A 14,178-nucleotide genomic window follows, 5' to 3' on the forward strand; every position below is an offset into this window, starting at 1 on the left:
CAACATGGTGTGTTTTTCACTATGACAGTTTTCCTAAAAATGTTATGCAAATAAAATTACAATACATTGCCTTGCTTACAGTTTTGCAATATATGAATCCTTTCACCAGGTTCTTGTCACTACACAGCCCTGCTCACCTCCATTTTAAGACCTTTAAGAAATGTTTCGTAAAAATAAATCTAACAGTCTTAAGAGACATTCAGAATTGTATATGCTGCTGATAAAACACTTAAAATGTCAGCGTAACTTTTGAAAAATAGCATTTCTTTGGGTTGACATGATGATGATGATGATGATCCGTTTGATGCGTTTTCCTCACCTGCCTCCTTTTTTTCCGTCAGGTCCTCCCTCTGCTCCTCGGAACGTGATCTCGGTCATTAACGAGACGTCTGTGATCCTGGACTGGAGCTGGCCGGCGGAAACGGGAGGCAGGAAGGACATTACGTTTAATGTGCTGTGTAAGCGCTGTTTAAGGGGGTCTAAACAGTGCGAGCCGTGCAGAGGGGCCGTGCGCTTCGTGCCCCGTGCCACGGGCCTCGCCAACACCACGGTGACTGTGGCCGACCTGCTGGCACACACCAACTACACGTTTGAGATCGAGGCGCAGAACGGAGTTTCCTCTCTGGCTCCTGCGCTGCGCCAGTTCGCGGCTGTCACCATAACTACCAACCAAGCAGGTGAGGCCGTCATTATTATCGTTACACACGAGTCTAGAAGGTTTTCATGTCCCTGAAGACTTTTAATTACCTGGATCAGGTGTGTGAGATGAGATTAGGGGCTGAGGTAAACCGTGCAGGTTGGTAGATCTGTATAAGACCAGGATTAGTTAGCCCTGAGCTGGAGAGTAAGAAGTAGTAGGTTTAAAAGTAATGCTGTCAACATTAATCTGTAAAGTTTACATGTTAGTTGTTAATTGTTTAAATTAATAATTTGACCAAGTTTGGCCCCAACATCTTTACGTAATTCACTATTTTTTTAAGTGACAGTAGCACTGTAAACTAGGGATGAACAGTGATATCAGAATTATATCTTATTGGTCAATAATTGTTATTTTATAGCATCATTGGCATCAGCCTCTGTGTAGATATATCCAAAGGATGCTTGCTGATGGATATATTGTATGCCGGAAAAGGACCTGATGATGGCTGTGCTACTGCAATGGGACAACAGTGTACAAGCTACATTAAAATTAATTGATTAAGCACATTTTATTTACTAGTTACAAAAGATATATTGTTTTATTTAACCTGTGAAATAAAAAAAAAGTAAAAAAAAAAAAAAAGTAAGGGCCAGTTGAATAAATCAACCAAACCAAAAAATGTGAAAAACTATTTCTAAAGAGGCATCTGTCATTTTACTGTTTGCTTACAGTTGGTTGAAAGTTAAAAAGAATAATTTCACCAAGTTCTTGTCAATACAAAGCCCTGCTCACTTTCGTTTTAAGACAGAACTTTTTCTTTAAAGCTAATCTGGCAGTCTTAAGAGAGGCCACATCTAAAATAGTAATAATAATAATAATAATAATAATAATAATAATATTAATAAAGAGGCTTTGAAGTTGTGCTAAGAGGTTTGCACTTCTGGTTTACAGGGTTTAAGCCTATATAAGGACTAGTTAAATTAATTTGAAACCAAAAATGTGAAAACCAATTTCTAAAAAGACACGTTTTTTTTTTTTTTTACAAATCGTACAAATTGAAAGCTAAAATGTAAGGCAAAAACTACTACTAATTTTTTTCTACAGTTCTAGTTTTTCTGTAAGTTTTAAACAGGGTTCATAAGGTCACAAAATACCTGGAAAACTCGTGGAATTTCAAAATAGCAATTTCCAGGCCTGGTTTTGGAAAAAATCTAAATAACCAGAAAGTTTTAGACAAGAAAAGTCATGGAGATTTGCTCTACAGATCTTTTCTTCACCTGTCGACTGAGAAAAGCTGTTTTGAGCTAACAAACATTCGGTTATTTAGCCCTACACGATGGAGGATTTAACACACATTTTATTATTGAAGATTGTGTGTTAACATAGCTTAAAGAAATGTTTATATATTCAGTGTTCTGAAGTCTCACGCTTTGAGCGTGTGACACACGCGCCTCAGCGAGTTCACACGCCACACATGGTATTTCTCACGCTTGCCAATCCATCGGCTGTATATTATAATGTACTCTCGTTGAGCCAATCAGAATATAGATCGCTCTGTTGTCAGGCAGACCTAGTGAAAGAGGGTGGAGTTCCTGAAGGCAAAAAAAATCCTATGAAAATTTGCCTTGAAGGAATGGAAAAGTCATGAAAATTTATTGGTTAAAAAGTGTATGAACCCTGTATAGATATGTGTATCGGCATCAGCCAGTACATACATGTGTAATATTGGATATCGGCACCGGCCCAGAATTCCCACATCGGTGCATCCCTAATGTAAACACTGCAACGCTATTTGAGTGCCTCATTCTTTTTTTTCTCTCTCTTTTTTTCACACTTTCTTTTACACACACTTACACACATAGTTGCTGTTTCTGTTGATTCAGCATGTTTCCTCTCTGGTACCCGGCTTAATCCAGCAGTTTAACCGTTTAAAAAATTGTTAAAGCTGGAACATGGAGTAGCTGTTTGAGCTTCACTACATTAGCTCTCATTTCCTCCGTTAAAAAAGCTTCCGTGACCAGACATCCTCGTGCTTGTTGTTCCTCGCTCTCCGTTAAACTTTTACTCAGCACATTAAAAAAACATCAAATCTATCCTGAGACAGGTAGCTGTAGTCTGTTTGTCAGGCATACCACACTACACTATTATTACACTAATATTACTCTATTATAATAGTATTGTTGTGATTAATACAGTTGTTTTTTATGCGATTGACACCACCAATCGACATTTTAACATCCAGGTCTTAAGGAGAAAAATATATATATGATTAACCGTCCTGTTATGTTCATTTATGAGGAATAGCAATGGTGTTCCCAGGTCAGTTTGACCCGGTGCATGTTTAATTATCAAAAAGATATCTGAAACCAAAAAAATCCTAACAAGCAGTGTAAATATTTAATTTCTAACTCTAACTCTATTAATATTTACTGCAATGGTGCTGCTTACCTGTAACAGGCAATGGTTCAATTAGGATAATTCACTCAGTTTCACTTTATTACTTTTGAAAGACCAACATAAAAAAAAACACAATTGTTTTACATAACATTGAAACTTAACATTGCAAATTTGTTTTAGTTTTTGCAATGTTTTAGTTTTTGTTTTATACTGAAAAAATATTTGTAACTATTTTTCCTAGATCTTCAAACATTAAAACAGGTCAATTTGACACATAACATAACAGGAGGGTAGAGCTGGGCGATTAATCGATTTTATCGATTAATTCGAATTTACAGTTAAGGACAATGTGTTTTTATGAAAATCGATTTTCTCTGAGTTTTAATTTTCACCACTGACGCTCCCCTGTGGGCTCCTGTACTTCAGACTGAGCTTAGCCCCGCCCTCCCTTCCGGTAAAATAAGCAACTGTCCCAGACACATCTTCCAACCGTGGATTGGTTCTGTATGCACTACAGTTTATGATTTTTTGCATATTCATGAGAAAAGATCATCTCATTTTATAGAGCAAGTGAAAACTAAATAAATAAAGAAGTGAAAACTAAAAAAATTAAAACTAGTTTTTAACAATTTTCTTTATCATCTTTAATTTGAAAAAAAATGTTTTAAATTGAAAATCGGATAAAAAAAAAAAGAAAAAGAAAACGAAGATTTTTTTGGGGGGGCCATATCGCCCAGCTCTACAGGAGGGTTAATCAAAATTGATCACATAATATTGTTCTGATGCCACTTTATAAAAATGGATGGAACAAACTACTAACAAACAGCAAAAGTAAGTAAAAAACAAAACTTTTTTTTTTTAAATAGGAAAATAATTCAGGTTTGAGCATCACTGTCGTGTCTGTGTGTCCCTGCAGGATTGGTAGCAACATATTCATAAAGACAAATCAATTCCTTGGCAGCGATGTGCAGCAAAGCTCAACATTTCATTTGGAGAGAAGAAAAGAGGCGTTTAATATCTCAACAAACCTGTTTTTTTTTTTTTTTTTTTGATCCTCTCTGTTCTGGTGTCTCTTGTGCTTGCAGAGCTGTCTGCGCACATGTCTGTCTGCAGGTGCTGCAGTCCAGTCTGGCTCTCTGAAGGTCACGACTCCTCAGGTTACACAGGGCTGAATGAGGCATCATCTGCCTTCCATTTCACTACGGTTCCCTCTGTGAAGATGAGCGCCTGTGTTCTCTGGGTCTTGTGGGGCCCGGGCTTCGGTCTCCGCTGTCAGTCCTGCTCTGTCTTTAAAGTTATAGGTGCGGGACCCGGCGGGTGATTTAGCGCAGGCTTTAGAGCTGAGCTTATAGGCTCTGGAGTTCAGTGTCATAAAATAGTAGGCAGAGGACTACTGTAGATCAAAGGCTAAGGATTGATAGTTTTGCACCCTTTTCCCCACAGGGGGCAGTGGACTTTGTTCTAAAGCTTGTGAAATCCTTACTGTCATAAAGAGGAGGCTGGGGATATGCTAAGCTAATCTTTTATCTGTGCACTATCAGCTCCCGCTCTGTAGATGCTGATGTGTTTTTTTTGTTTTTTTTTTTCGTAACAATAAGAGAAGGCTTGTGGTAAATGTGGTTCTGAATTCTTGTTATTGGCTTTACGTGGCTCATTTTCTGTCCAAGTGTAACGACCACTGTTTGGTCAGTAAATGAGTCTCAGACCAGTGCTGCTTTCCATTCTGTTTATTCATCCATCTCAGAGCTCTCACTTGTCTGAGTGTTCTTTTTTTTTAAAACAGTATTTTAACATAACAGGTACGTGATCGTATAGCTTGTTTTTCTCATAAAAACATTCAAAAATTTACAGAGGAAAGCATTTTTTTATCTTATAGCACAACAGCATTAGAAAAATTAATTAATTAATAACATATTTAGAAATATTCAAAGAACATCTTTGGAGGGAAAGTCTAGGGAGCAACATACCTGAAACAGATTAAATCAAATAATCTGTCATGGTGTGCACAGAATACAGACACTCGCAGATGCAGTAAAACGGGTTGTTTATTAAAATAGCAGGCAGAAAAAAGGGTAGTCGTACAAACAAAGTTAGAGCACCGGTAAACAGAAGCAACGTAGGGATAACCATACCATGAGTGAGATACAGTCCAGAGTTCAAACACAAGCAGGCCAACATCAGAGGTAATCCAAAATCGAAAAACGTGAAACAGTCCAGGTCATACACAAAAATATCCACAATCAGAGATAATCCAAAAATCGGCGTCGAGAAAAAACAAAACAAGGTCATACACGAAGATAACAGAGACAATAGAGAGTAACGCTTAGTAATGAGGAAAATCCAACAATACCCGGCACAGAAGTGTGTGAGAGGTGTCCTTAAATAGTGCCAGACTAATATTCGGGGCTTCCTGGTTGGAGCAGGTGAGGTGACGTGTGACTGGGTGTGTGCGTGTCAGCGGGTGGTGCGTTCTGGGTAATGTAGTTGTTAGACTGAGAACCTCTGTCAGAGCTGGGTGTGTGAGAAACAGAGGAGCTAACAGCACCAGATGTGACATAATCCTTCACGTCTTGCAATGAACGGCTGCAGGTATAGCACACTGAGGTTGTAAAAAGTAAAATAAGATAAAAAGGGATTAGCTTAATTCACATTTTACTTTAGAGACATGAGTTATATAATGCGGCCCGCACGTGCGGAGCACATGTCTAGACTAAACTCGATAAAGTTAACATTTTTTATCAAAACTTTATAATAAATAGAGCACTAGATATTTTTATAAAGTTATAGAACAGTGTTTTTTTAAGTTTTTAACTAGATAAAGATTAGAAAATATATATTTTAGAGAGAAACTGCAGCAGCTACGAACCATCCATCTCAGAGCTCTCACTTGTCTGATGGAGGTACGGCAGCAGCAGAGGGACACAGCCTGCAGGGACGTCAAAGCAAGAAATGAAAAGCTCCCAAAAATATATTTAACCTTTTTTACAAAAATATAAACTTTCACAAAAAAATGAACTTTTTAGACTTTTTTACCCATTTTTATAATAGTAGAGCAATTTTGGTGAAACTCACTAATTATATTATCTGGTAATTCTAACTCTGTTACACAAGCTACATTCAAACTCATTGATTTAAGCACATTTTTTTTATTTTTACTAGTTGCTAAAGAGCTATTGTTTTATTTAACCTGTTAAATTACAAACATAGGGGTTAAAGCTATGAACAGCCTATGTGAGGACCAGCTCAATTCAATTAAAATGAAACCAAAAATGTGAAAAACAATTTTTTCTCCTCCACCAGTTCTCCTCCACCAGTCTTACACACTGCTTTTGGATAACTTTATGCCACTCCTGGTGCAAAAATTCAAGCAGTTTAGCTTGATTAAAAATCCTTACTGTCATGGAGAAGGGGCTGGGGATATGCTAAGCTAATCTTTTATCTGTGCACTATCAGCTCCCGCTCTGTAGATTCTGATGCATTTTTTTTTTTAAATAACAATAAAAGAAGGCTTGTGGTAAATGTGGTTCTGAGTCCTTGTTAGTGGCTTTAGGTGGCTCATTTTCTGTCCAAGCTGCATTAAAATTAATTGATTTAAGCTCTTATTTATTTATTTTTACTAGTTGCTAAAGAGCTATTTTTATTTAACCTGTTAAATTACAAACATAGGGGTTAAAGCTATGAACAGCCTATGTGAGGACCAAGTCAATGAAATTAAAGTGAAACTAAAAAATGTGAAAAACAATTTTTTCTCCTCCACCAGTCTTACACACTGCTTTTGGATAGCTTTATGCCACTCCTGGTGCAAAAATTCAAGCAGTTTAGCTTGGTAAAATATTTACTGTCATAGAGAGGAGGCACGTTTAATCTTATTGTTTGTGTACAGTTGGTACAGAAGGCAAATAAGTACTAAATTTGTTTCTAAAATTATAGTCTTTCTTTAATTTATAAATATGTATATAGGCAACAGCCAATGTATAGCTCTGGAAAAAATGAAGAGACCACTTCAGTTTCTGAATCAGTTTCTCTGATTTTGCTATTTATAGGTATATGTTTGAGTAAAATGAACATTGTAGTTATATTCTATAAACTACAGACATGTCTTCCAAATTCCAAATAAAAATATTGCCATTTAAAGCATTTATTTACAAAAAATGAGAAATGGCTGAAATAACAAAAAAGAAGCAGCGCGTTCAGACCTCAAATAATGCAAAGAAAACAAGTCCATATTCATAAAGTTTTAAGAGTTCAGAAATCAATATTTAGTGGTAGAATCCTGGTTTTAATCACCTGGTTTTTATGCATCTTGGCATGTTCTCCTCCACCAGTCTTACACACTGCTTTTGGATAACTTTATGCCACTCCTGGTGCACAAATTCAAGCAGTTCAGCTTGGTTAAGTCCTTACTGTCATGGAGAGGAGGCTGGGGATATGCTAAGCTAATCTTTTATCTGTGCATCTTTTATCAGCTCCTGCTCTGTAGATGCTGATGTGTTTTTAATAACAATAAGAGAAGGCTTGTGGTGAATGTGGTTCCACAATTATGCAATGAATCATCCCGAATCCTTGATGTTGGCTTTACGTGGCTATTTTTCCACATAAATTGGAAGTTTCTGAATAAACATTGCATCATGGTAATCATGGTAATGAAGTATTGCTCTTTTGGATTTTATAGCACACTGCCTCATCATTCCAGTGGCATTTTTTCAGCTGAAGTGCGGTGTGTTCCGGTTTTACTTTTCTGTGTGGTTTTAGCTTTCTTTGTATTGTCACAGCTGTGATCTATTAAAGGAGGGACTGCCAGATACTGATGCTTTGAGAAAGGTTTTAGGCCTTCAATCGAATAGGCAAACAAAATATATACTCCAGTATTTTTTTATGCAAAACATTCCAAGTTTGAAAGACAATGAAGCAACAAATATATATTTATATTTTGAATAGTGCTTTTATGTTTATTTTAATAGATCAGATCAGAAAAGTATGGACAGTATAGAATACAAAGAATACAATTTTTAACTTCAGCTTTTATTTTATTGCAAATGATACAAACCTGAGATCTTTCATATTTAGTGTGATTAACTTCGTGTAATTTGCAGCTCTGTAAAAAAATAAGAGACCACTTAAAAATGATGAGTTTCTTTGATTTTACCAAATTGAAAACCTCTAGAATATAATCAAGAGGAAGATGGATGATCACAAGCCATCAAACCAGGCTGAACTGCCCTGATTTTTGTGGATTTCTGCTCCAGGAGTGGCATAACATTGTCCAAAAGCAGTGTGTAAGACTGGTGGAGGAGAACATGCCAAGATGCATGAAAACTGTGATTAAAAAACAGGATTATTCCACCAAATATTGATTTCTGAACTGTTAAATCTTTATCTCTTTAATCTTTATGAATATAAACTCCACCTTCTGAACTCTACAGTAAGCCTATTTGTGTTATATTACTAAATAAAACTGTAAATGCATCATCAGGCTCTGTCAATTTTGTCACATGATTAATTTAAAATAAAAAAACGTGGAATTATTTTTTTATTAGCATCAACTTTTCCTGGTTTGGGTTTTTATATCTCTTCAGTTTCTCTGATTTTGCTATTTATATAGGTATATATAGGTATATGTTTAAGTAAAATGAACACTTTTGTTTTATTCTATAAATTACGGACAAAATTTAGAGCATTTATTTGCAGAAAATAAGAAATGGCTGAAATAACAAAGAAGGTGCAGAGCTTTCAGACCTCAAATAATGCAAAGAAAACAAGTTCATATTCATAAAGTTTCATAAATGCATCTTAGCATGTTCTCCTCCACCAGTCTTGGTGCAAAAATTCAAGCAGTTCAGCTTGGTTTGATGGCTTGTGATCATCCATCTTCCTCTTGATTATATTCCAGAGGTTTTCAATTTGGTAAAATCAAAGAAATCATCATTTTTAAGTGGTCTTTTTTTTACAGAGCTGTATATACATATGCATACACACACACAATCAGCCCGACCTCATCCTCCTCTTTATTCTTACGCACACTATATATCTCACTCTATAAAGCTCTTCTCCACTTCATTCCATTGTGATTGCGTTTGCTCCGGAGTGCAGACTTGCAGACAGTGCTTGGCTGAGATGCTCTCTTCTCTCTGGCTTTTCGTCTCTCAGTGTAAACAGTGGCTCCAAATGAGTATTCCATTTCATCTTCGGGCTCGTCTTCAGAGCCTGAAAACCATTGAGATCCTAACCCCCCTTTTCACCAGAGCTCTACCCCTTCGCCCTTGGACAAATAATCTAGCTACGTTTATCGTCCTATAAAATGCAAATAGAGGCAGGAGATGGACGTGTGAACGGCAAATCCGGCGCTTCTCTCCCCGCAGCTGCACTCGCAGTCAGGGAGTGCATTTACGAGGGGCTCACGGGGATGTCAACGTAGCATCCCACTCCGTCTAAACACAGCTAGCTAGCATGTGCGGCGCAGCCCAGGGGAGAGGAGACAGCACATGCAAGCTTAGTCCTTAGTGTTAGAACAGTGCTCTTCTTTTGCCTGCAACAGCTTTAAAACGTTTGTGTACCGCCGTTTCGACAGGGTGTTGTCAGACAAAACACGGCCTCCTGCTCGTCGCTGCCAGGACAGGAAGTAGGTTTTTCAACAAAGCTGATAATAACAATAGGAGAGCCGGAGCTGAATGTCTTTTGTCTTTCTTTTTTTTCTTTTGTATAGTTATTTAGTCTCGACTGGACTGTGCAGGATAAGGTAGGACAGGGGAGTCTAAACTTTTTTGTTGGGGGCCAGAAGGAGAAATATATTTGAAGTCCCGGGCCACACTCTGTAATAAAACAAATAATGAAATATACCACTTTAAATAATACCATTTCCTGATTATTTCATTTACACACCATTTTACTTGACTTACTATCTTTATCTTTGACAGTGTTGTGTAAACTAAGATTTTTCAAATTGATGTTTAATTTCATGATGTCTCTTAATATAAAACTCCTTAATTACGGCAACTTTTAGACTCGTTTTTCTCCGCTAGAAATGTGCACTCTCTCCGCTTTTAGACTCTTTGGCCCGATTTTTTGCGCTAGAAATGCGCACTCTCTCCACTTTTAGACTCTTTTGCCCCGTTTTTCTGAGCTACAAATGCGCACTCTCTCCGCTTTTAGACTCTTTTGCCCCGTTTTTCTGCACTAGAAATGCACACTCTCTTCGCTTTTAGACTCTTTTGCCCCGCTTTTCTGCGCTAGAAATACGCACCCTCTCTGCTTTTAGACTCTTTGGCCCGTTTTTCTGCGCTAGAAATGCGCACCCTCTCCGCTTTTAGACTCTTTGGCCCGCTTTTCTGCGCTAGAAATGCACTCCCTCTCCGCTTTTAGACTCTTTGGCCCGTTTTTCTGCGCTAGAAATGCGCACCCTCTCCGCTTTTAGACTCTTTGGCCCGCTTCGGCGCTAGAAATGCACTCCCTCTCCGCTTTTAGACTCTTTGGCCCGTTTTTCTGCGCTAGAAATGCGCACCCTCTCCGCTTTTAGACTCTTTGGACCGTTTTTCTGTGCTAGAAATACGCACCCTCTCTGCTTTTAGACTCTTTGGCCCGTTTTTCTGCGCTAGAAATGCGCACCCTCTCCGCTTTTAGACTCTTTGGCCCGCTTTTCTGCATTAGAAATGCACTCCCTCTCCGCTTTTAGACTCTTTGGCCCGTTTTTCTGCGCTAGAAATGCGCACCCTCTCCGCTTTTAGACTCTTTGGCCCGTTTTTCTGCACTTGAAATGCGCACCCTCTCCGCTTTTAGACTCTTTGGCCCGTTTTTCTGCGCTAGAAATGCGCACCCTCTCCGCTTTTAGACTCTTTGGCCCGTTTTTCTGCGCTAGAAATGCACTCCCTCTCCGCTTTTAGACTCTTTGGCCTGTTTTTCTGCGCTTGAAATGCGCACTCTCACCTCGCGGGCCGCTCCAAAAAAGGAAACGGGCCGCAAATGGCCCACGGGCTGTAGTTTGGACACCCCTGAGGTAGGAAGATGAAGAATTCTGTAAATACGTTTTTTTGTTGTTGTTGTTTTCTGGCTGCCAGATTCTCTCCCTGCCATATATGGGAGTAAAATGAGCTGGGGGAAAAGAAAGGTCCATGCAAGAAGTCCCAGATGCATCTATACTCATATACTCGGACTCGTTTTCTTCTTCTTCTCTTTCCCACAGCCCAGTTCTCCAAGCCATGTGGAGGACATTTGGTGGCCGAGTGATCTGCAGATTGTCATTACCTTGCCTGCGTTTCACCAAGATCATTTACAAATGTTTATGTCTGGAGCTCTCGCGCAACAAAGTGCTGAAGCAGTGCTGAAGCAATGCTGAAGCTAGCCGCACCTGTAAAACCAGCGAAAAACCAGCGATTTGTAATCTGGTTTTAATCCACTGCAGGTTGTGGGTTGTAGCTGAAACTTAAGGCGGTAAAGCGGTTTCGTCTTTGTAATTTTGTAACGGAATATTCCTCCAGTTGCTTACATAGGCTTTCCTCATTTTTGGCACATTTTTAGGAGTGTTGCCACAGTTTTTCTTCTTTTTCTTTTTTTTTTCCTGGACTGCTCTCTATATGTTGTTCTTTATACTCACGATAAAAAAAAAAGTCAAGCTGAAAGCTGGTAACCATACACAGCATCAAATTTCAGCCAAACAGTCCATACACCATAAATCTTACCTACTGTAAACTGTGGTCTCTATAAAACTTCAATAATACCTTATCAGAATACTGTGTAGGAGTGCAACCAGGACCAGACTGTTTCCATCTGGATTCATTAACGGGATTAAAAAAAAAAAAAAGGAAAAAAAGTTTCCAACGAGGGTGGGGGGGGGGGGGGGTGTAAGAGGCATTTCAATCTGTATAATCACAATCAAGAAAAGCTTGAACATTTCAAAGAACAACATGTTTTTTCCTGTGGTCTAATAAAATTAAAACACGGGCCAGTCAGATGCCTTCATGGCCTCCTTGCCGCCTTGCAATTACAGAGTTGTAAAATTGAAAAAAGAAAGCGAGCGAGCGATGCAGGCAGGCAGGCAGGAGGAGAAGGGAGGCGCAGAACTCTGACTTGAATTATGATCACAGATTGAGACCATGTGAAGTGCTAGAGCACGGAGACATATGAGAGACTGATGTTTGGAGCCCATTGCCTTTAAAAGATTGAAAAAGTTGTCGACGCTCTCTCTCTTTTCTATTTTCTCCTTTCTCTTTTCTCTTCTCTTCTCTTCACTTGCTCGATTCTGCACTAGCGCAGGCAGTGGCCTCTTTTTTTTTTTTTTTTTGCTGTGACAAAGCCATATTAGCCGTCGACTGATAAAACAAATTACTGCCGGCCGCATCATTGCGTCTTTATGTCCTCAATTTTCCCAACTTTGAAACCGGCCCCCAGTGGAGAGCAAACTCAATTAGGTCAACAGGAACCAATTCACAGGATGCAAAGAGTTGAATCAGAATGTCCCCTGAACTTCCTGTGAACTTCAGCTCAATGTGCATGTAATGCAGTCGCAGGCAGAGTGGAAGAAGCTAATCCTCTTTTTCGCTCTCTCCCTCTCTCTCTTGCTCTCTCTCGCTCTCCCCTTCTTTCTCCCTCTCTCTCCCTTTTCATTTTGTCTCTCTCCGCAGCTCCATCCCCGGTCACGGTCATCAAGAAGGACAGAACATCCCGAAACAGCATCTCACTGTCCTGGCTGGAGCCAGAAAGACCCAATGGTATCATCCTGGACTACGAGGTCAAATACTACGAGAAGGTGGGGGCAGTTTTTAAGATTTAGCCGCCCAGGACACTCCGCGGCATTAGCATTTAAACTGGGTCTTCATCCTTCTCTATGGCCTTATTAGAGGGCTTAATCGAAAGTGCAGATCCACATGACCGGGGGCATGTTTCGGGTCATTAGTTCACGTTCGGCTTCCAAAAGCCACATCCACAGAGGCTTAGTTTAATAACATTACGCGTGTTTCCGTCTGCCGAGGCCGTTGTTTTGACTGGTGTAAGTTTTAAATCTGGGATTTCTCTCTCTCTCGCCGAACGGGGATTATTTGATGGCCCTTTTAACTACTGAGTGGAAGTGTCAAATTATTTCAGCTCTCACTGCGTATCAGCTCACTGTACGCTGGCAGTCAAAACCAATTGCTAGCGGATGTAATACAAATGAAACGAGAAAAAAACAGAAAAAAAAACCAGACCAAAAATAGAACTAAGAACTAAGTGTCTATCAGTATTCTGCTGATACTGTGGCCTATATCACGCTGCTTTCATGTTCTCTGAATAGTTTCTTTAAATGATCTACAGTAAATAAATCACCTCCCATACATTAACCACTGCTGAATATAGAGCTCCTGTTTAGGGGTTGATTTATTTATTTATTTTATTTTTTTCCACACTGTCCGACAAGCTCTTAATGCTGTTAAATCTGGTCATTGTTTTGTTTTTGACATTATTTAAATTTGAACCTCACTCCTCAGCTCTCTTCATTATATGATCAGATGCATTGTATCTTATTTGTCTTATTCGTTTTCTGGGTGGCACATCATGTCATTTTTGTGGTTATTTACCAAAATAAGAAAAAGAAAGGACAGATCTTTCCGGATTTTCAATTTTTCAAGTTTATGAATCAAGGGTTAATCTAAAGTTACTGTAGATAAAGTTTCACCAGTGTGATCTGTTGTGCTCCGATTACTGTGTGTCACAGGAAGCGGGACACTATACTGGTTCTTTTTCTTCTTCTATTGTTTAAGGGGTGACAATAAACTCCAATCCGCTTCCTGTAATAGTTCTGAAAGTTTGAACCATAAAGAGTTTAGTTTATCAAACCAAGATCATCTCTTTTGGTTGACTCAAATTTACTCTGCACCTTTCACTCCTGTTAATTTGGTTAAGATCAAACTAAAATGTTCGGAACAAACATGGGAAGGGAGAAAGTCCCCTAAACATTAAGTTTGACATTGAAGGAAAGCAATGTAGAGCTTTTTAGGGGCTGATTTTTGCTTGGTTTAATATAAAGAGTTGAATGAATATAATTCTGGCTATATAAAACTGTTGTTTTTTGATACTGTTTTTTGTGCCTGTCTGTCTCAAGTGCCAATGTGTTATTGATCTGTGATGTCAAACAGTCTGCATGATTTCTAGTGCTGTGTTATCCAACAAGAGAG

The 14,178-nt window shown here is 38.8% G+C and overlaps 1 protein-coding gene across 3 annotated transcripts in view; it reads left to right on the plus strand.

Annotated features, from left to right (window-relative positions):
• The window catches only part of epha3 (eph receptor A3), a 158,389-nt gene that overhangs the window by 89,078 nt on the left and 55,133 nt on the right, over positions 1–14,178 (plus strand). For all 3 annotated transcript variants that reach the window (XM_049485063.1, XM_049485064.1, XM_007251746.4), the window contains exons 5-6: positions 342–677; positions 12,652–12,776. In XM_049485063.1, the coding sequence (XP_049341020.1) occupies positions 342–677; positions 12,652–12,776 (461 nt within the window). The remainder of the gene's footprint in view (positions 1–341; positions 678–12,651; positions 12,777–14,178) is intronic.

The sequence above is a fragment of the Astyanax mexicanus genome, chromosome 11 (genome assembly GCF_023375975.1).
Source record: "Astyanax mexicanus isolate ESR-SI-001 chromosome 11, AstMex3_surface, whole genome shotgun sequence".
In the NCBI taxonomy this organism is placed as follows: Eukaryota; Metazoa; Chordata; class Actinopteri; order Characiformes; family Acestrorhamphidae; genus Astyanax; species Astyanax mexicanus.